Source organism: Nothobranchius furzeri, chromosome 13 (genome assembly GCF_043380555.1).
Source record: "Nothobranchius furzeri strain GRZ-AD chromosome 13, NfurGRZ-RIMD1, whole genome shotgun sequence".
Classification (NCBI taxonomy): Eukaryota; Metazoa; Chordata; class Actinopteri; order Cyprinodontiformes; family Nothobranchiidae; genus Nothobranchius; species Nothobranchius furzeri.
Genome location: NC_091753.1, coordinates 25,163,290 through 25,184,349, shown reverse-complemented (window position 1 = coordinate 25,184,349; position 21,060 = coordinate 25,163,290). Strand labels below are relative to the sequence as shown.

The 21,060-nt window shown below is 42.8% G+C and overlaps 1 protein-coding gene across 2 annotated transcripts; it reads right to left on the bottom strand.

Moving 5' to 3' along the window:
• Positions 1-28: 28 nt before the first annotated feature.
• Positions 29-20,848, bottom strand: fam118b (family with sequence similarity 118 member B). Of its 2 annotated transcripts, XM_054742869.2 has the most exons (8): positions 19,590-20,848; positions 19,348-19,399; positions 19,108-19,197; positions 18,387-18,639; positions 6,250-6,477; positions 5,217-5,345; positions 4,836-5,133; positions 29-769 (listed from the first exon to the last, which is right to left on the bottom strand). In XM_054742869.2, the coding sequence occupies exons 3-8, from the start codon at positions 19,188-19,190 to the stop codon at positions 693-695; spliced, it is 1,068 nt and encodes a 355-aa protein (XP_054598844.1). In that variant the 5' UTR covers positions 19,191-19,197; positions 19,348-19,399; positions 19,590-20,848; the 3' UTR covers positions 29-692. The 2 variants fall into 2 exon arrangements, with proteins under 2 accessions (XP_054598844.1, XP_015807517.1); XM_015952031.3 differs by lacking the exon at positions 19,348-19,399 and having other exon boundaries at positions 19,590-20,843.
• Between the last annotated feature and the right edge of the window lie 212 nt (positions 20,849-21,060).

Genomic DNA, 21,060 nt, shown 5'->3' with positions numbered 1-21,060 from the left:
AGTGGGACTTGTTTTTGGAGACGCAGGACAAGAGGAATACCAAAAGCTTTTAATTTGAAAAGACAATACCAGACACATACAAATATTAAAAATACAAAAAAGGAAAACAGCTTAAAGACCATTTCAGCACAGAGGTGGGAACTGCTTTATATCCTGACCTCACATGAACTCATTCGTCCTTCCCCAACTGTCAAATTTTCCTAATTAATGTGAATCGTTCCAGTTGCAGCACTGGGTGTGACCCATCCAGTCAGGCACATGGTGTGGTTTGCAGACTGTTCTCTTAAACTATGTTGGAACAATCCCAGTGCATAAATCTGATGGGTTACAAGGTGAGTGTTGAAAGATTTAATAAAAGGAGCACAAAGAAATCCTGACAGATTTACGATCAAAATCCTTTTTATAAAGCCAACCTGAAGAGACGATCTAAAACATGCACCTGTTAGGAGCAACAACCTGGGGCAAAAGAACAGAACGATTTCAAAACATTTGAAAAATAAACGGCGTCAGTGTGCATGCAGAGGGGGGTGTGTGTGTGTAAGAGGACCCAGAAGTTTGTTTTATCCCTCTTCTTTCTCAAAGCAACAGCACACAGTAAGAAAACAAGAGTCCCAACTGAGTTTTGGTGATGTCATCCAGAAAAGGTCTTTCACAAGACGCCACTTCTCCAAGTCCCAGAGCAGCCCTAGGTCCTAACCCTGGAGGAGGCTCTTCTGCGTGTTAAAGCCATTCTGCTGCTCCTCGCCAGTTTGTGACGGCGATCCTGTGGCTGCAAACACAAAAATAAGAATGAGCACAAGTCAGTCTACAACCTGCATCGATCACACTAGTTTGGCTCAGTATCATTTTTAAGGATGTGTTCTTTGTGCTGTGTGCATAACAACTGTGTGGTACAGATAGAAACATTTTAAATCTGTCCTGCTCAGTAAACTGGGTTCATGGATCCAGGTTTGGTTTTTCCTTGTTGTGTGGAGAGATAGGGCAAACTCCCGGTGTAGCCGGCTAACCGGTACGGCGGCTGCAGCGGCCAAAATACCTCAAACTACCATGCATCTTTCTTTACTCCTTGGAGTACACAGAGATTTCAGCCACATTAGACCGTGCTGCAGGACCCACGTGAGCGTACCGGATGTAATTACTTCATGACATTAGCACATCATTTTTGCTGGGCATGAAACATAGTATATGCCCCAAACAAGTGGATAATAGAAGTGGCTGTGTGCCATCTGAGACATGAAGCTTTGACTCAACTGATTTTTTTTTTGCAAATATTTTATAAGAAAAATAGATTTTTTTTGGTATACAAGGGGCAAACTCCATCTGCCAAAAGTGAAGCCAACGTGGACGCAACAAAAGTTGCGGTTCCCCTCTCATCCTCTAGGGACTGGACACAGAAAGGAGCAAGTTCCCATCGACTCCCATGTTAAAATTGCCAACTTTCGGCTTAGAGTTTGTTAGGCGTCGATCATCCGTCCACAATCACAGCCTCGCTCTCGACTCTTCCAGGAGTAACGAGACACAGCCAAGATGGCGGTGGTGGGATCTCAATGGGCTCCAATTCAGGCCTATCAGAAAGCAACAGGGAATGGCGCAGAGGGTCTGTTGCTTATTTATTAAGGGGTAATCACCCCAAAATCATCATATTGGAGTGACATTTAGGTGATGTTAGGGTGATCACAACAAAATCATGCCACTCTTCCCATGGTCATTTAGATGTAACATTTGTGAGGATGCACGCTCCAAACCAAGAGATCATGTTCTCTGGTGAGGAAGAGACGCATGCAGGCGTTTGAACTGGCCAGGCAGACTGAAACATGAACACACCCAAAATAAGAAAAGGTTCTGTGTTTTTTGCTAATAATTTTGCCATGGCAAATCGGATCACTTAGAAAAGTAACGGCACACTTCCCACGGCTGAGCCGCTCATTTCAATGTAAAATTAGTGGGGGTGCACACAGCCGTCGGAGCCGCATTAACATCTGTGAAAGAATAATAAAGAGATCAAATCCTCCGGCGAAGAACAATAAAGACCCTGCTTGCCGCAGCAGCAGGTCCCTTAATTATAAACCAAACTTTATTAGCATAGCATTTTAAAAACAACACGTAGTTGACCAAAGTGCTTTACAACACAAATGCAGAATACACAATAAAATAATAAAAGAAGAAAGCATTCAACATAAAGTTAGAGTCAGATAAACACCGCTTTAGAAGCCAACGCATAAAAGTACATTTTCAGTCTGGACGTAAAGTCAGCCACTGAAGAAGACCGCCTAACATCATTCCAAAGTCTTGGGGCTACAATTGAGAAAGCTCCGCCTCCTCTTAGTTTCAGCCGTGATATAGGGATAACCTAGCCTAGTGAACTAGACCACATTCTTGCTTTGCAAAGTTTGGTCTACGCTCCATTGGAACCACTGCAGCTCCTACCAGGACTCTGGCTAGCCAATCACAACTCTCTAGAGGGGTTTCAAACACACAAAGAGCTGTGACTGGTCCATAATGGTGGGCCAATCATAGTGCTTTATCTGCTTAGTGAACAAATCACAGAGCTTTATCCGCTTTGTGGGCCAATCAGGGCACTCTATATGCCTGGTGGGTGGGATGATGCAACAGAGTGAAACGAGTATGTCACATTCATTGTCCAGTGGAATGCGGAGATCATTTGAAAGACAACGGTAGAACCCGTCCCACAACCGAGAGCCGTCAATGGAGCGTGGCCAGACTAAATGATACATTTATTTAGTCTGGCTTGCCAGGCTAGTGATAACCAGCAACAGCTGACTGAAGTGGCCGAGAGGTAGCATAAGGCCGGAGCAAAATGGACAAGTAAATCAGTGCAAAACCATTTAATGACTTAAAACCAATTATAAAAATTAAAAATAAGTAAAATTAAATGGAAGCCAGTGTAGAGGCCAGGCTATAATACACACACACACATATATATATATATATATATATATATATATATATATATATATATATATATATATATATATATATATATATACACACACATATGTGTGTGTGTGTGTGTGTGTGTGTGTGTGTGTGTGTACATATGTGTGTGTGTGTATGTGTGTGTGTGTGTGTGTGTGTGTGTATGCATGTATGTATGTGTATGTATGTATATATATGTATATATATATATATATATATATATATATATATATGTGTGTGTGTGTGTGTGTGTGTGTGTGTGTGTGTGTGTGTAAATAAAAAATAGGGCTTTCATTTTTTATTATCAAATTTACTGACATGGGAAAAATTCTCGATAAGAGTAAGAAATTTTGATAACGATACATTTTCGATTTATTGCCCAGCCCTAAGTGGTATTTTCACATGTAAACAAAGGAAACGCACATGCATGAAGCATATTTGTTTTGGTTTTATATTTGGAATAATAAAAAAAAGCTGCATAAATGAACAAACATTAAAAAAGGTCAAGAAATGTTATTTTGGCTTCTTTTTTCCATTTACTTAAAGTTAAGCTGCATTTCTTTCCCTTTATGCAACAAAACTGAACCGCGTTTCAGGTTTCAGAATAACTTATCACCTGACCTGAAGCGTAATTATAGGAGGATCTTTGTTGGCATCTTTGTGCACAAGCGTGAGTGGCTGTCTGGCAAGAAAACACACAATATCACACAAGACGTACACCTTCAAAACACTTTATCATCTAAAGACAGGACCGAAGATAAAATTAAAGCTATTAAAAGCCTGCGAGCTGTGGGATGATGAAAAACGTGGGTCTGATTCACCTGAGCTTTTTTCACAAATATGCTGGAGAGACATTTATTCCTAATTAATAGAAAGCTTTATAAATTAATAGACCCTTCACTCATCAAAAGTTGAAGGCTTTCAGAAGTCTGGAGGCCTACGACAGTTCGGGCGGATTTCTTCTGCGAAACTGAACGCCGTGGTCGTGCTAAAAGCAGCGGCGAGCAGTTACAGCATGATTCACATCACCCACGGGTGGTTCCCAAACAGATAAATCATCTGCAACTGCAAAGCTGAGCAAACTTCATTAATCAGTGCCCTTATTTATTTCTTTATTTATTATTATAATGATCGCGGGTTGAGACACGTGAATCAGAATGCAAGAACAATGCGACTATATGACAACAAGATGAATGTTTTCAAAACCATCTTCTCTAATTAACAAATACTTCGTCACGAGGACTTACCATGACCAAAATGAGCCTCACAAACTGTCCGTTGTGGCAGGACTCCAGGCTTCCTGCGGACGGTTCGGGTTGTTTCCTATCATCTCTTTCGTATTTCGCGGTCCTTTACGAGAGGAAATTCCAATAAAATTTGATCAAGCCTTCCACGGGCCGAACAACCAACCACACAGCAAGAATGATTCATCTGCATTTGCTAAATCCTCCAAATGTGCAAAACCATCGAATTAGAGGCTAAATATGCGGTTTGTCGCCACACAACACAACCCTGTGATGCAACGCGAGAAACAAACACCGACGTCAAAAAAGATCCTCCTGTTGTGCAGCTGGGCAAACATGAATCAGTGTGGATCTTTCTTTCATTAGCATCACTTGGTGGCAGAGATCTAAATAACACATTTGAATACAATTAGATGGAAAAACAACAAAAACTAGAATTTTAATTGCCGTTTTGAAAACAGATGAGTATTATTTTAGGTAGTTTTTGGTCAACAAAAAGCCACGACAGTAACCTGCGTTGGAGACACTTCTAGCAGCCATTGTGTGTTTTTACAGGATGCAACATTCATTTTGCACTGAACACAATGTTTACCTCTTTACGAAAAACCCAACTAAAAATGTAAATGATGACTATGTAAACCACAGAGCTCTCACCCCAGCTGTTGGTCAACACGTCTCTGTTGCAGATCTCGTTAGCCAGCCTCTCAAAGTACTCAGGCAGGTCGGCGTACTCGTCTCCATAGGAGATGACCTTGATGCCCTTGTCCAGCATGTTGTCACGTAGCTTTTTGAACTCCCCCACATCCTCCCGCCGCACAAGCATGAAGTGTTCCAGGTCAGACTTGTGCTTGACGGCCTCCAGGAAAAGGGCCTGGAAGGTCGTGTCGTCTACCGTCCGACCGCAGCCGAGGAACACGAAGGACTTGGTCTCGTACAGCTTCTGGATCTCACGCTGTAAACAAGTAATACACCGTACCACCTGGTACCTTTACACAGCGGTTATTGCTAATGGTTAATAATGGAAAACAGGCTCACCATAACCTCCGTGTTCCGCAGTACGTTCTGATAGCCAGCAGGGTGTAGCACGATCCCACTGGGGTTGGTGTAAACACCGTGGATGTGCAGGACACTTAACCTCCGTTTCTCCTGAGCCCACTCCAAAACCTGGTTACACACACACACACGCACGCACGCACGCACGCACGCACGCACCACACACACACACACACACACACACACACACACACACACACACACACACACACACACACACACACACACACACACACACACACACACACACACACACACACACACACACACACACACACACACACACACACACACACACACACACACACACACACACACACACACACACACACACACACACACACACACACACGCACACGCACACTTAACAGTCCATTGCACTAAATCCTGTTCTGGCTGGGTAGGGAGTTTAATCACTAAATAGTTGTGGGAGGATATTAGCCCTGATGGAGATGAGGCATAAATACCAGAACTGAGAGGCAAAGCGAGCGTTGGGTTGTAGAGATTTTGTTCAAGACCGATTCAAAAGCAAACCAAGAGAACTCGGTCCTTCAGCCGAGAGCAAATACTGTTGGATCTATAGAATCAGACATCAGCTGATTGATGGTCTGAACTAACTTTTTTCCACTCATCAGAAACAAAGACCCCATTCCAGGCTAAAAGCATTATCTGTGTTTCTACTAAATCCACCAACAAGGAACTTCCCTTGCAGGCAGAGTCAAAGGCATGTCTGACACTTCCATGTGAAGAAAACCTCTCAAACAGGGAAAACATTACCATGAATGCGTTTCTGTCTCCAACATTAATGAGCACGAACACTTCTAGTTTGATGTCAAGCAGAGTGTAAAATTCAATCAAGATTTTACATTTAACGATATTTTAAAGTTCCTCAAACTGACTCACTTTAACACGTGTGTGACCTTTGCCCTTATCTGAGGGGGGGGGGGGAGCTGACTGCACGCGTTATGGCGGGAGAGATCAATCTGTGCCACATCACACTGGAAGCTGTGTTTACCTTTTTCTCGTCTGTCAGGTCTAAAGACTCCAGCTTGGTGGCCTGGTGGGCTGCGTAGATCTCTAGCAAGTTGTCAAAGTTGGTGGTGAGGACCAGCGCGCCACTCTCCATTAGCTGCAGCACGGAGCGCAGGAGGTGTTTCCCAGCATGCTCCATCTTACACTCCAGGTCATCAAACACTTCGTATAGGCAGTCTTTGAAGAACGTGGATCGCACATTTCCAGTCCTCTGACGAAAAACCATTAATACACAAAACACGGGTCGTTACTACCCCAGCTGTTCTGGATCAGGAGTCATGCTGCCGCTCTGACTTGTAAAAATTAAACACAAGATAGTAACATTACTACAAAAAAGACCTAATATGGTTGGTATATTTATATATATATATATATATATATATATACATACACACACACACACACACACACACACATATATACACACACACACGTGTAATGTAATATTTATTACCCTACACTTTTGACATGGTGAGTGACCACACCACCTACATTACTTCTCTGCTTCACTTAAAATCCTCACAATCCTGTGCTGCATTCACGCTGCCTTCACTGAGTCCACTGATCTCAGGCTCAGGAGGAAAGAGTTCAAGAGTCTGGGGGCCACAGCAGCAAATGATCTGTCACCTTTGGTCTTTAGCCTGGTGCAGCACAACCAGTAGGCTTTGATCACTGGACCTCAGGGACCTGCTGGGGGTATAGGGACTAAGAAGATCACCAATGTAAGATGGTGCTTGTCCATGTAAGGCCCTATAGACCAGAACCAGGATCTTGAAATGAACCCTGAAGTTGACTGGCAGCCAGTGAAGCTGGAGGAGAAGCGGGGTGATGTGGGTGTGTTTGGAGGACTTGGTCAGAAGCCGAGCACAGGCATTCTGAACCACCTGTAGACGGTTCAGGGAGGTTCTGCTCAGACACGTGAAAAGAGAGTTACAGTAGTCTAAGCGTGAGGAGATGAAGGTGTGGATAACTGTCTCAAGTTCAGAGCGGGACAGAATGGGACTCAGCTTAGCAATGTTCCTGAGATGGAAGAAGGAAGAGCGAACAAGAGAACTGACATGAGAATCCAGGGTGAGAGCTGGGTCAAAGGTCACACCAAGATTCCTGACGGAAGGTTTGGTGCGAGAAGCAAGCTGACCAAGAGAGTCTCTGACTTTGGGAACCAGCTTGTCTGGGGCACAGATGAGGATCTCAGTCTTATCTTCATTCAGCTGTAGAAAGCTCCCAGCCATCCAGGTTTTGATTGTCTACCCAGGGATTCCCTAAATGTGGTGCGCGAGCTGCCGCTAGGGGGTGCGCGAGGTGAAAAGTGTAATGGCTGCGGAGCTCAGAGAAGTCTGTCAAAAGTCACCATTAGCATAGCCAGAAACTCATTTGTGGGTGGGCCTAAGAAAATGTAAGAGGGCCCAATAGATGTAATTGAAAACAAGTATATTTTGCATGTGCGTGTGTGCGTGTGTGTGTGTGTGTGTGTGCGTGTGTGCGTGCGTGCGTGCCCTCCGCATATGCCCTAGCGAGACCGGGTTGACGGGTCACGCTTGTGCGTAATCATAGGCGCATTCTGAGCTGAAGACGATGTGAGATTCTGGGATTCTCCTCAGACGGCTCCTGGATGTGTCGCCACATTGGAAACAGGAACAAGCGCTATTCAGCCAAAGTTTCATAATCAGGGAAAATTTTCTAAGTGACAAGTCTCTCTGAGAGACAGGGTTTGGAAAACGCTCGCTTCAGTCGGAGGAATCTTCCCGCATGCGCTCTGGTTCTGCAACGCGCTCCAAGCCCCTCTCCACAACTTCAGCTCGCTGTGCACCTTATGTACGCGCTGACAGCGAGCTGCGCTGAGCAGTGTCGAGCTCAGATGTTCAGATGGGAATCATTTCTTGAGTGATTTAGCTACATCTGCGATGTGTGAAACGAATTAAGTGTCAGTTCGTCTGCATGCGTCGGGGTAATTCTTTCTATTCTTTCTCCGTCAAAATAAACGGTCAAATACGGGAACTATCCGGTCAACACAAGCCCTGCTTTTAGCTGTTCTGTTTTCTTGTGAAAATTGTTGCAAAGAGATATAATTTAACTTGATTAACACCAGAGCCAGGAGCACTGCACCGTTATCTCCGTCGCTGTAAATGAGGGGAAAACAAATTGATCGGATCCTTTTCTGACCTTCCCCACCTACAAAGTTTAATTACAACAAACGTGACAGAGCCTGGATTTGTATTCTGAACAGTCTAAACATGTTTTAAAAAGAAACGTATGACAAAAGTGGCACCTGCTCAGTAAAACCACCAACAGGGTAAAAAATATCAAAATACTGTAGGCAGAGACGGGCTACAGCTTCTGGATCCACTTTATATAAATCGTTTTATTGATTATCTTCTTATGAAAGATAACTGACGTACACGAGCGACCGGTACTGGCTGCTGTCACCTGTTGTGATTGGTTAAAGCAGCTCTCTGCTGTCTGAGGGTAGGCCCCGCCCACAACACCGCGGCTGCTGTGGCTCCCAGTGTTTTCTTTACTGTGGGAAACGGGTAATAATGGCTCTTTGATGGGAACAGGTTGCCGACCCCTGGTTTAGCGTGACGTCTGATATATATATATATATATATATATATATATATATATATATATATATATATATCTTCTGAACCCGCTTAGTCCATGTAGGGTCGCGGGGGGGCTGGTGCCTATCTCCAGCGGTCAACGGGCAATCAGGCAGGGTACACCCTTGACAGAGAGCCAGTCCATCGCAGGACAACACAGAGACACACAGGAAAAACAACCATGCACACACACACACGCCTAAGGACAATTTAGACAGACCAGTAAGCCTAACAGTCATATTTTTGGACTGTGGGAGGAAGTACCCGGAGAGAACCCACGCATGCACAGGGAGAAAATGCTAACTCTATGCAGAAAGATCCCAGGCCGGGAAGCGAACCCAGGACTTTCTTGCCGCAAGGCAACAGCTCTAACCACTGCGCAGCCCTATATATATCCTATATATATATATATATATATATATATATATATATATATATCCTATATATATATATATATATATATATATATATATATATATATATATATATACACACACACGCATATATATACATACACATATCTCGTAAATCCTCTAATACAGGCCCGGGCCTGTGTTTGACTCAAGCTCATCAAGCTCCAGGCCTTTATTGGGAGGAGGACCAGAATTAGAGGCAGGCCTCTATTTCTATTTGAGCAAAATGAACTAATGGTTCGCTGGAGTTTTTGACAATTACAATTGCGCCCACATTTTCTAAGTTAAACACATTTCTTTTAACAACGGTAGTTTCTGCTTCAGCCCTCTCCCCCCTCCCCCTGCGCAGCGGCCGCAAACTCACTGATGCGCCTGCAGCCTCTCGGAGTTCCTGCTGCTCTAAACATTAAAATAATTATTTCATTTTCTGTCCCTCACTTCTGATTACCTTCAATGGTGTCTGTTTGTTGCAACCAGCAGGTACAAAAACTAACTTGTTTTTATTTGTCTATTTTTCTGTCCTGCCTGTTTATTATCTTCCTGCATCTCCTCTCAATCCTAAAGAAAAACTGCTACCTGGGTTAATATATATTCACCTTATGAGTTACCTTTGAACTGCAGTTCTAAAAGATCTACCGACCACAAAAACAGCGGAGTGCTCACCGGCCTCATCAGTGACCGGTGCGTCACCGAGGACAAAACAGGTGATGCACCCCGATCCACAGCAGCGAAACGCATCAGGCACAAATAAAAGAATAAAAGACAGAAAACATAACAGGAAATGAGCCGACATGAACGATCGCGTGTTAAATTAGTTTTTGAGGTGGCGACACCTGATTTGATAATGTTACTGTGGCCGTGCTCAGGACGCAGATGTCTGGAGCGCGTCAACAATCAGAGCTTTGCATGCCCACACTGGTTAAGGTTAGGATGGGGGTGAGGGGAAGGTTAAATTGCAAGAGGGTAAACGTCACAATTTGGTTAAATGTCCATTTTATGGCGGGTGTCGGTACAGACGCTCTGGCACAGCGAGTTGCCTCCCGACGCGCAGGAGCTTGTCACCTGCTGACAGCAGGCTGCTGTCTTTTCCGTGGACTGCATCTTGCCGGTCATTATCACGTGACAGCGACTAGTCGATGACAGGCATAAAAAGTCACTATAGAGCAGTGAAGTCGACTAGTGACTAGTTCATACAACCCCGCTACTGCTCCCCAGAGTGTTCTGCAGCATAATCAGCACGTTCTCTTTGAACTTGATATCCAATTTTCGCCTCCTCTTCGTCTCCGCACGGTTAGTTACCCTCGCAGTCTATCACTGGCAAATCAAAAGTGAAACGGATGACACAACCACCCCCCGTACTTGCTTGTTACCACATTCCAACCTGGCCACAATAAAAAACCGGCCATTATTCACCTCTGCCGACTCCGACACCGGCCAAAATATGATACCCGGCCGTTAATTAAATACAGGCTAATATTAGAGAATATGCTGAAGAGGAAGAAGGTAGAGGAAGAGCAGAGGCCCCAGCACAGAACCTTGTGGGACACCATGAGTGAGGGAGGTGGAGGACCTAAACTTGGAGACGGCCACAGAGAAGGAACGCTCAGAAAGATAAGAGGAGAGCCACTCCAGAGCAGTTCCTGATAGGTCTACCCAGTCTCTCAACCTCTCCAGTAGCAGGTGATGGTCAACAGTGTCAAAGGCTGCAGTCAGGTCCAGCAGGACCAGAACAGAACAGTCCCCTGCATCACTGTGAGTCAGAAGGTCATTAGAGACCCTAAGAAGAGCTGTTTCAGTAGAATGAGCTCTACGAAAACTTGACTGTAAGCAATCATAGATGGTATGTTAATCAAGAGCAGCTGTGAGTTGTTTAGCAACAACCTTTTCCAAGATCTTGGAGATGAACGGAAGTTTAGAGATGGGTCTGAAGATGCTATGAAGAGACGGGTCGAGACTCGTTTTTTTATGAAGCGGATGGATTACAGCGTTCTTAAAGTAAGCAGGGACCTGGCCAGAGACCAGAGAAGCATTAATTATAGAGAGCACGCTGGGACTGACCGACTGAAAAGCACTTTTAAACAAAGATGAGGGTAAGATGTGGAGGGGGCATGCAGAGGTCTTCATAGAGTTAACTAGTTTGGTTAACTCAGGCAAAGAAACAGGAGCAAAGCTATCTAGGATGATGGGCCTGGTTGGAGTTGGGAGAGGCAGAGATAAGGCTGAAGGAGAGATGCTAGAGCTAACCTTATTGACTTTGTCCACAAAGAAAGACAGAAAGTTTGCACAGTCTATAACAGAGTGGATGGAGGCTGGCAGGGGAGACAATGCTGCTGATGGTGTTAAACAGCACCTTGGGGTTCCCTTTGCTCTGGGACACCAGGTTGGAAAAATAGGAAACCCTAGTGTCGCTGACTGCAAAGCTAAAGGACATCAGAAGTTCCTTTAAGTGCAGCAGATGGACGTGGAGATGGGTTTTCTTCCACAAGCGCTCAATTTTTCCGCATTGGCACTTCAGGCTGCGAAGGCTGTCATTAAACCAGGGAGTAGGGTTCACTGCAGGAACTGATCTGGTTCTGGCAGGAAAGATGTTGTCAAGAATGGAGAGGCAGTGCTCGTTAAACTGAGAAGTTAAGGAGTCTAGGTTGTTATCAGAAGAACAGGGTGGATAAAAACCAGCAGAAAAATTGCTAGCTGTGCTCTCATTAAGAAAACGAGAACTAACCATACGGCGAGCAGGAGGTGGGGATGCAGAAACTGACAAGTTAAAGAAAATGCAATGGTGATCTGAAATATAAACGTCCTCAGGACAAACACTGTCAGCATTTGGACTCAGGGTAAAAACAAGGTCTAGAGTGTGCCCCCTGGTGTGTGTGGGGCCAGAAACATGCTTGGTAAAGCTGAAGGAGTCCATAAGGCTGGAGAAATTAATGGCAAAGAGGTCAGAGGGATCATTAACGTGGATGTTAAAGTCATCAACAATCACCAGTCTGGACAGCTTCACAGTGGAGGATAGAAAGTCACTAAACTCCTGAAGGAAAGAACTGTTTGGACCAGGTGGACGATAGACCACAGCACAGTAGAACGGGTCCTTATGCCTGACTTTAATCAGCTGCAGTTCAAAGGAAGCAAAGTGACCAGAGGTTGTAGAGCTAAATGGAAGATGGTCTCTGAAAACAACAGCTAGGCCTCCACCACGACCAGAACCCCGGGGCTGGCCAAGAAAAGAATAACCACTCGGGCAGAGTTCAATCAGACCAGAATAATCAGATGTTTGCTGCCAAACTTCAGTCAGAAACAAAAAACTCCAGGTTTTTAAGAGAGAATTAGATCATTGAGCAAGAAGGACTTATTGTTAACAGAGCCGCCTTTGTTTAATTTAAAGGAGACACCGTGGACTCCTCCGCGCATCTTTTGCCCCGTCCACATGCTTGGAGATCGGAGGTCTGAGCATGTGCTCTGAGAAGTGTGTATGAAAAAGCCCTAATGGTGCAGGACCCGGAACGATGTCATCTAGACCAAACAGGGCCAAATGTGGAAGCGGCATGATATTTTCCTTATACACTGCAAAAATGACCACTTTTTAATAGGTTCAATTTAAGCTGATGTGCATAGGGGCACCAGGCTGGAGGGGGCGCCATAGCAATGATGCAAAACTATTTTGGTCTGTGTTTCCTGTGTTTAATAACAGCCGTGTTTTGTCAATTTGTGTATCTATAACTTATTTAATGAATAACAGAGACGCATATGCGATTAGGCCCCCCTCCACGTCTTAACACCCTCTCGACGCGCTGGGGAGTGGTTGAAGAGGATGGTTTTAAACATGAGCCACAGAACCAAGTTGTATGTTTATTTATGAAAACTTTGTAGAATAAAAAGCATTAATAAGTGCCAACGGAGCCTAGCTCTACATGATGTGCAGCTCATGACTAACGGGGACGGCGGAGGTAACCAGGACTAGACTGGGGAAATTCCAGGTGGGCCGGTCTGGTCGGTGTTTTTAAGACGTCTTTCTGTTTGTCTTTTTCGGGCCGGTGTTATGTGCCTGCATACCCCTCCAAAAGTACTTAGTTGCGCCCCTGACATAGGGGGCAGCAGTAGCTCAGGAGGCAGAGCGGGCTGTCCAGTAATTGGATTGTAGGTTCAATCCCAGCTCCTGCCAATGAATGCGGCTGTTGTGTCCTTGAGCAATACACTTAACCCACCTTGCCTGCTGGTGGTGGTCGGTAGGCATAACCAATCAGATAAAAAGCAAAAATGCTGACTGTACCACGCGATGCTGTAGTTTTTTTAGCTGTAGTTAGTCATAGGCCAATTACCATAAACATTTCATTTCATGACTGATTTTTTTGGTTGTTCTTTGTGAAGCATTTTGTGATTTTTCCTTTCTACGCTATATAAATAAACTTTAGAGAAAAACACAGGCCTGGAGCCTTTGAATTAGCATCCCAAAAATAATGTTTACAACAATAACATTATATACCCCATCCTGGGCCCCACCCACTTGATGACATCATGGTTAATTTCTATTGGACTATTGGATCAGCACAAGGAACTCTGTAAGACATGGCCATATGCCATATCCATGCTATGTGAAAAGATGTGAAAGCCATTGGGTGTTTGAACCTAATCTGGTTATGTGAAACCCACAATTCCAACCTCATAAAAATCAACAGACTGATCCACAAGATTTGACAGAAAGCTGAGGGGAGCCAGGCAAGTTAAGTGATCCAGGTCAGCATGAGATTAAATACATTATCTAACAAACCCCTGAAGGGGGCCATTTCATAAAAAAGGAAAAACCTTGACGAAATTTTTCTGCAGACAGACGAGACAAAAGTGGAACTTTTTGGAAGATGTGTGTCCCGTTACATCTGGTGGAAAACTAAACTAGATCATACCAACAGTCAAGCATGGGGGCAGAAGACTGGTGGTCTGTGACTGTCTGAGGTTTTCACCAGAGGGAGTTACGAACAGCCAATAATTAAGTTTAGGAGTCAGGTTGGTTTAGATAGATTTTTTAAAAATATTTTACCCTTTTAAATTAAATAATCATTTGAAAACTGCATTTTGTGTTTACTCAGGTTAACTCTGTCTTGTGTTGACATTTTTTGCTAAATGGAGTATGGTATGCTCATGTCCTCCTTTGCATCTTGCTATTGGCTCAAGTGGGGATTTAAATGTGTTTAAATGAGAAATATGTGTTGAATGGGGTGGGTGGGGGGAGTTGGGAATGGGGCTCTGGTTCACATTATTCCATGTTTGTTGATTTTTTTTACCCCCCCCCCCCCCCCCCCCCCAGACCTGCTATGTGAGACCCTGCTGTGTCTGTAGCCAACGGAAGTGGGGCTAGTGTCTGCACGAATGTGGGCTGAAATAAACACGTTGGATAAAGCCATAAAAGCGCTGTTTGTTCCCTTTGTTACAACAGGCTGAGGGCTGAAACAAAGCGCGTTTTACCAATGTCAAAGGTGCGATGAGACATGACTAACACAGGAGGCAAACGGTTTTAAGACTCCCATCTGCCGACCCAGCTCCAGATCAGACCGGCTCAGTGGGGAAGAAAACTCAGTTACATGAAAAACTCCATTGAGAGATCCTACATCATTGATCCGGCTGATTTAAAGCTGAACCGTAAAAGAAAACTGAAAAGTTGCAATAATAGTTTGAGAATTTATGAAGCCTGTATGTCTGAAAATTAATGTGAATGCCTGTAAGGCTTTCAGTATGTGGGATCTTGTTATGCGTGTGTGGTTGGATGGCAGGAATTTTCAGCCACTTTAGACGAACTTGTTGGATTTACTTTATTTAAAGCTTTGTCGTTATCACCTGAGAGAATGATGTTTTTTAGACATAATAAATACTTCTCCATCTTTGGTTTTATCCATTAGTCCGACTTTTACAGTTTTCTCTGTCACATGTTTAACACAGTTTATGTGACTTAACAGCTAAAATGAGAATTTAATCAGACATTTCAATACAGAAATCTCACAAATGTAGCCAACCCACTGAACACAGAAGAAAATACACCAACTTTGACTTGATTTGTGGGATTAGAAACGACTTATTTGGCCTTTATGAAATGTTAGAGCAAAAGACCACCTTACCTGTTGTACATAGCTTGCTGAACAACCTCATGCTGGAGAAACAGAGCTTTCATTTTATACAGTATAACTGATGAGTTAACGGCTAGTTTGAGCACCAAAATACATTGCCGTCATCTTAAAATGGCTCTAATCTCTGAAATTCCAACTTAGTTCATGTTACTGCACAAAGCTTTAGAATGCCATCCAATTCACATTGCATGGCATTTTCAGATTATTTCTGAGGGGAAACATCAGCAACAGAAAAGTCTAGTATTTCTGCAGCATCCAAGGTTCTGCAGATGTTTACAGATATTCTTTTCAAAATAATCATGGGACTGAAAACTGCTGATGCTGTAAATGTTTAAAATAACATCTGGATGAACCAATATGAAATTTGGGAGGTTGGAACAGCTTTAAAGCAAAGCAACCAGCTCAGCTTTAAAGGGGCTGGATTGGAGAGTGAAACCACCAAATGTTTCCTGAGTGCATCCGTGTCTGCAGCTCACAATTCCCCACAGGGATGGGTCAAATGCAAAGGACAAATGTCACCACACACCAGTGTGTGTGAAAATTGGGTTGGGCCAATAAACATTTGGGTAATATTAAAGCAACACAAAAGAGCTCTTAACATTAAGCTATTGCTTTTTTCAAGATGAAACAAAAGCACTAAAATTTACTGCTGTTTTTGACATTTAAACTTGTAACTAAGAGAACGGAGCACATCACTCCTGTTCTTAGATCCCTACACTGGTTACCAGTAAACTACAGAATAGACTTCAAAGTGTTCCTACTAATTTATAAATCACTCAATGGCATGGGACCAAAACACATGTCCGATCTCATTCCTGTATGTACACCCAATAGGGCTCTGAGATCCCTTGGAAACAATCAGCTGGTAGAACCTCGGGTCAGAACCAAACATGGTGGAGATGCATTTAGTTACTATGCTGCTCACATATTGAATCAGCTGGCCCAGGACCTCAGATCTGCCCCCACCCTAGTGTTGTTTAAATCACAACTAAAAACCCAAATGTACTCAGCCTTTAAATTAACTTTCTTATTCTGCATCGTCTCCACTGTAATGCCTGGTTTATACTTCTCCGTCAGCTCCACAAGGGACAGACACGCACGGATTGACGGAAGCGTTCGCTCTCATACTTCTCCGGCTCCCGGAGAGTGTTGCAAAGCAATTGCCCGGCAGGACCACAGAGGGCGTAGCGCTGTTCTGTGGTATCCTGTCATGTATTGGTCCAAGATAGTGAGTTTATATTGTTTTTTGTGTTTATAAGAGACTTTTAACACGGACAAATTTGTCTCTTTCTTCCACCTCTAAACCCACGTTTCCTGTCATTTCCGTCCACAAATAAAACTCTTGCTGCGCATCTTTTCACTCCTCCAGTCACGGGAGGATTAAACGTTCATGTTTTTAGTTTTTTTCGCGAGGTATTCTTCAAGCTTCTCCGTGTCTGCCGCTAGTTAAACTCGGCTCTCTTTGCAATGGCGGCGCTGTAAACAACAGCGGCGTCCTGACCAATCACAAGCTTGCGTAATCCGTCTCGTTCAACGGATGTTTAAAAAAGTGGGCTAGACTCCGTACGTACTTGCGTGCCTGCCGGAGCCCTACGCAAGGACGGATAATGGCGTTGCGTGTCTCTGCACTGACGCAGACGGAGAAGCATAAATCAGGCTTCAGTCTTCTCCTTTAGCTTTTATCTGTGTTTATTTTAATTTGTGTTTTTTTGTTGTTTTCACATCATGTCCTGATAATTGTAAAGCACATTAAATTGCCTCTGTTTTTGAAATGTGCTCTATAAATAAAGCTGTCTTGCCTAAAATCCCATAAATATTGATGGAAATCAAAAGGTACAAAAGTTTCTAAAATGACTTTTCCATAAACTCTCATGAAATTTTAGAGATTGGAGCATTTTTAAATGGTATTAATGTATGTTGGCCTTGGCTGTGTTCTCACTCGCCATTAGCTCAGTCATAAATTTCATCTCTGAATAGAGGCTGTTCAGGAAGCAACAGATAAAATAGTAACAATTACCATTTTAAACTAAACATTAGAATTAGAGGTCGGTCGATATTGGTTTTTCTATGGCCAATACCGATTATTAAAGGTCATGGTCAGCCAATGGCCGATTTGTGCTGCCAATATTTTGGGCCGATTTTCGGGGTTGATTTCTAGACGTTTTTTCCACCTCCGTGTTCAGACTAAAATAACATCAGTTGATTCACAAAACTTCTATAACTGAATCTGTTTTTGAACACCTAATTTAACCAGCTGTTAAATCTTAATTTTGTGCACTGCTCCATGTTAAAATCGGATGTCTAAAGTTAATCAAACAAATACTATACAACAGTATACTGACCAATTACTAAACATTCAAAACCAGTAAATTATAAGAAATGTTAGTTGAAAAACATTTGAGCATTTATTAAGCATTCAGGAACGTAAACATACACTGGGCTGCCCGGCGATGTGCCTGACTTAAAATCGGCTTCACTAAAGAGGCATATCGACCGGTAAATGTCGGCATGATATCGGTTGACCAATATAACAGTCTACTGAATAGGACCCACAGCCACCCTCACACCTTGGCTCATGTGATTATGTAGAAGATCATCAGGGGGTCTTTTGTTCCCTCTTCGGGGGGAAACTCCCACTGGGTTTGAATCTGGGACTCTCCGCCATTTGACCTTAGAACTGAAGAAGCCTCTCGGATGAGAGGTGAAACGTCTTCAAGTAACTCAAAAGAAGTCCCGACGCTTTTCTTTCAAAGCTCCTTAGACTACAATGACCTGGATGACTGAGAACCTTCACAGACATAACGGTCTACTCCTAATATAAATGTTGAAATTATATGTTTCTTATATGAAATCATACAAACATTTTTTAATACTGAGCTAAATGTTTTAAATGAAATAAGTCCAGGGAGTGGTCATTTCTCCAAAACCTGCTTTGTGCAGAAGAAAGATTTAGAAACCAGAAAGGGAAGACACAAAGTCAGACAGTCTTACCGGGGAGAGTTTCTGAATGAGGTCATGAGCCACATGCACCAAATTCTTATCTTCCTCCATGTGCTTCTGGAAACGACGACTTTCCTCCTCCTCCAGCAGGTCAAAGTCATTAGCTGCATCCAGTAAGGCCTGAATAAGCCCTTTCCAGGACCGAAGAGCAGGGACTTGTGGAGCCACAGCTGAGCTCACCCCTGTACCAATCACCAGGACGAGCTCTGGGGCTCGCTTGGTCTTCAGGCTTGGCAGAAGTTTCCTTAATAAACAAACAGAGCCGGATTAATGCAAAGGCAAAGTAGGCACATGCCTAGGTCCTGATTGGCTGGATGGGGCCAAGATAAGAGGGACAAAATTTAAAATAAATTAAAATAAAATGTACAAATGTCCAATGATAGAATTTGTGGATAGGACTCCCATCTAATATACAACAAATGACTTATGTTGGCATACAAACAACCAATTTGTAACCAAAGACTTCTATGTAAAATGTGAATGAATTTTTATTAGTAACTTTGGTAAGTTTGAGATTTCATTTCATAAAATAACATCGATGGAGGGGAGGGCCAAAAAATGCAGCCTGCCTAGTGTTGTCCATTTATTTAATCCGGCTCTGTAAACAAATCAACAGTCATGTTATTTAAGACTGGACTTGCAACCATTTGGGTCAGATCCTCAGATAAAGTAGCTAAATGAGTGATGATGTGCATTGTGCAGCTAGGCTTACCTGGGCTTTTTAGCATTTGAATCCGCATCCTGAGAATCAGCTGCAGGTCTCTTCTCAGTTTTCACAGCTACTACAGAGGCCATCCAGCTCCTGAAAGCACCACGGGCCACGTGGGATCATTAAAAGCTTCACTATGCATGAACTGTGTGTTTACTAAGAGTTTGGGGAGTTGTCCTCTTGTCAGCTTTAACATATCAGAATGGAATCACCGCTGTGTCATCTCATTTCCTCCAACCTTACCTGGCCCTTCATGTTCTGCAAACAGGAAACAATCGACTTCCTTCCAGCACACCTAACCGGACATATGGTGTGGGAGTGTGTTCAATAATTACTTACAGCATCATGGCCACTAAACGGACTATCTTGTGTTTAAACTCTATAGGCCACGTGTTAAGTTTGTAACCAGCATCACAAACCGGGATGTGACATTTTACTAGCTTAACCAGGAGACAAGCTAACTCGTACAACTTCGGCTCACTCACCTTGGTGCAGGTAATCCAGTGTTTACTTCTGTTGTATAAATCCTGAACTCGGCAAAAGCTAATCTATAAAATCAATGTTGGTTTGGAAATCAATTAGACTTCCAAGTACTAGTCGTCCAAAAACAACCCAGTTTAACTAAAGCAAACAAACAAACCAGTGTTTTGCTAGCGATAACTCGTTTTAATGCTTTATTTAAATAAAGCCGCAGTTGTGAATAAGATTGCTGAACGTAAGACGCTTCTGCTGAATTGTCATCCCGTCGGTAGACTCGCGAGCAGTAAAAACACTACACTAATCGGTCTCTATGTCCCAGAACGAGCGATTCTAGCCCAGAAAAGTCTCGGACTCCTGTTGTTGAGCCTCTCTGCTCGTCGGTGTCTGTGCTGACTGCTGAAGTTTCTCAGACGCCGTTAAAGTCGCCGCTTGCAGCGGTGTGATGCGTTCACATGCTATGCTCGCAGCTCGTAAATTTGCCCCGCATTTACACAGCATTTGCCGTCATGCTCACGTAACAGCCACATTAAACCTAAAAATGTAAACAGAATAACAAAAAATATATCAATTTATATCAATATGTATCAATTTTAACGTTTTACTATTTTGGGGGTACATTAATACAGCTTCTACATTTCTTATTACAAATTATTTGTATTTCAAAATTAGAAGTGTGTTTTTACAAGGAGTACATGAATGCAGCAAAGGCCATACCATATATAGCTGTGTTACAGAATGCCATGGTTTACTTCGGAAGGTGTGCAGCTGTTAAACACATTTTCTGAGCAGATAACTTGTGTTTTTGTTTAAAAACTAACGGCATATTTCTTTGATTTCTACACGGGGATTTTCTATTATATGTTGAAGCAATTTTTTAATATTGTTTAAAAATAAACCAAGCTTCTCTGCCTCCATGGACCTATAATAAGACATGTAGAAAAAAAAAAAGAAAAATAATTGTTTAGCATTTTAAAACCAACTTTTTTTCTATGTGGGGAATACGTTCTGCTTTCACAAGTTAATAATTCGTTTGGATTAATTTTATTTTAACAAATACAGTTATAAGTTGAGCTGAGTCTCCTGCACAAATCAATGTTGTTCATTTTTTAAGATTTTAACAAGTCCACGTCAGCAGATCAGCCTCGTTATATGAAAAAAAAATAATAATCACTGCTAGACTGCCATCTCCTGTTTGAAAAGAGGAAAACATGGAGCAAAAGTCAAAAACCTAAAATAGCATTATAAGAAGAAAACTGAAGATTTTACTGGCAGTTCCTGGTTTCTTATATTTATAAATATATATATTTGAGGCTAGTTTCCTTTTGACTTGTGGTGTGACGTTTACTGTAACAAATAGCAGCAATGGTATTTTAATGCCACTGAAAAACAAATTATGAAAAACTAATTTAATTGGACTCAACACATTATTTCTAATAAATTCTTGGCTGGAATGATTGAAGGGTAAATGAACTGATA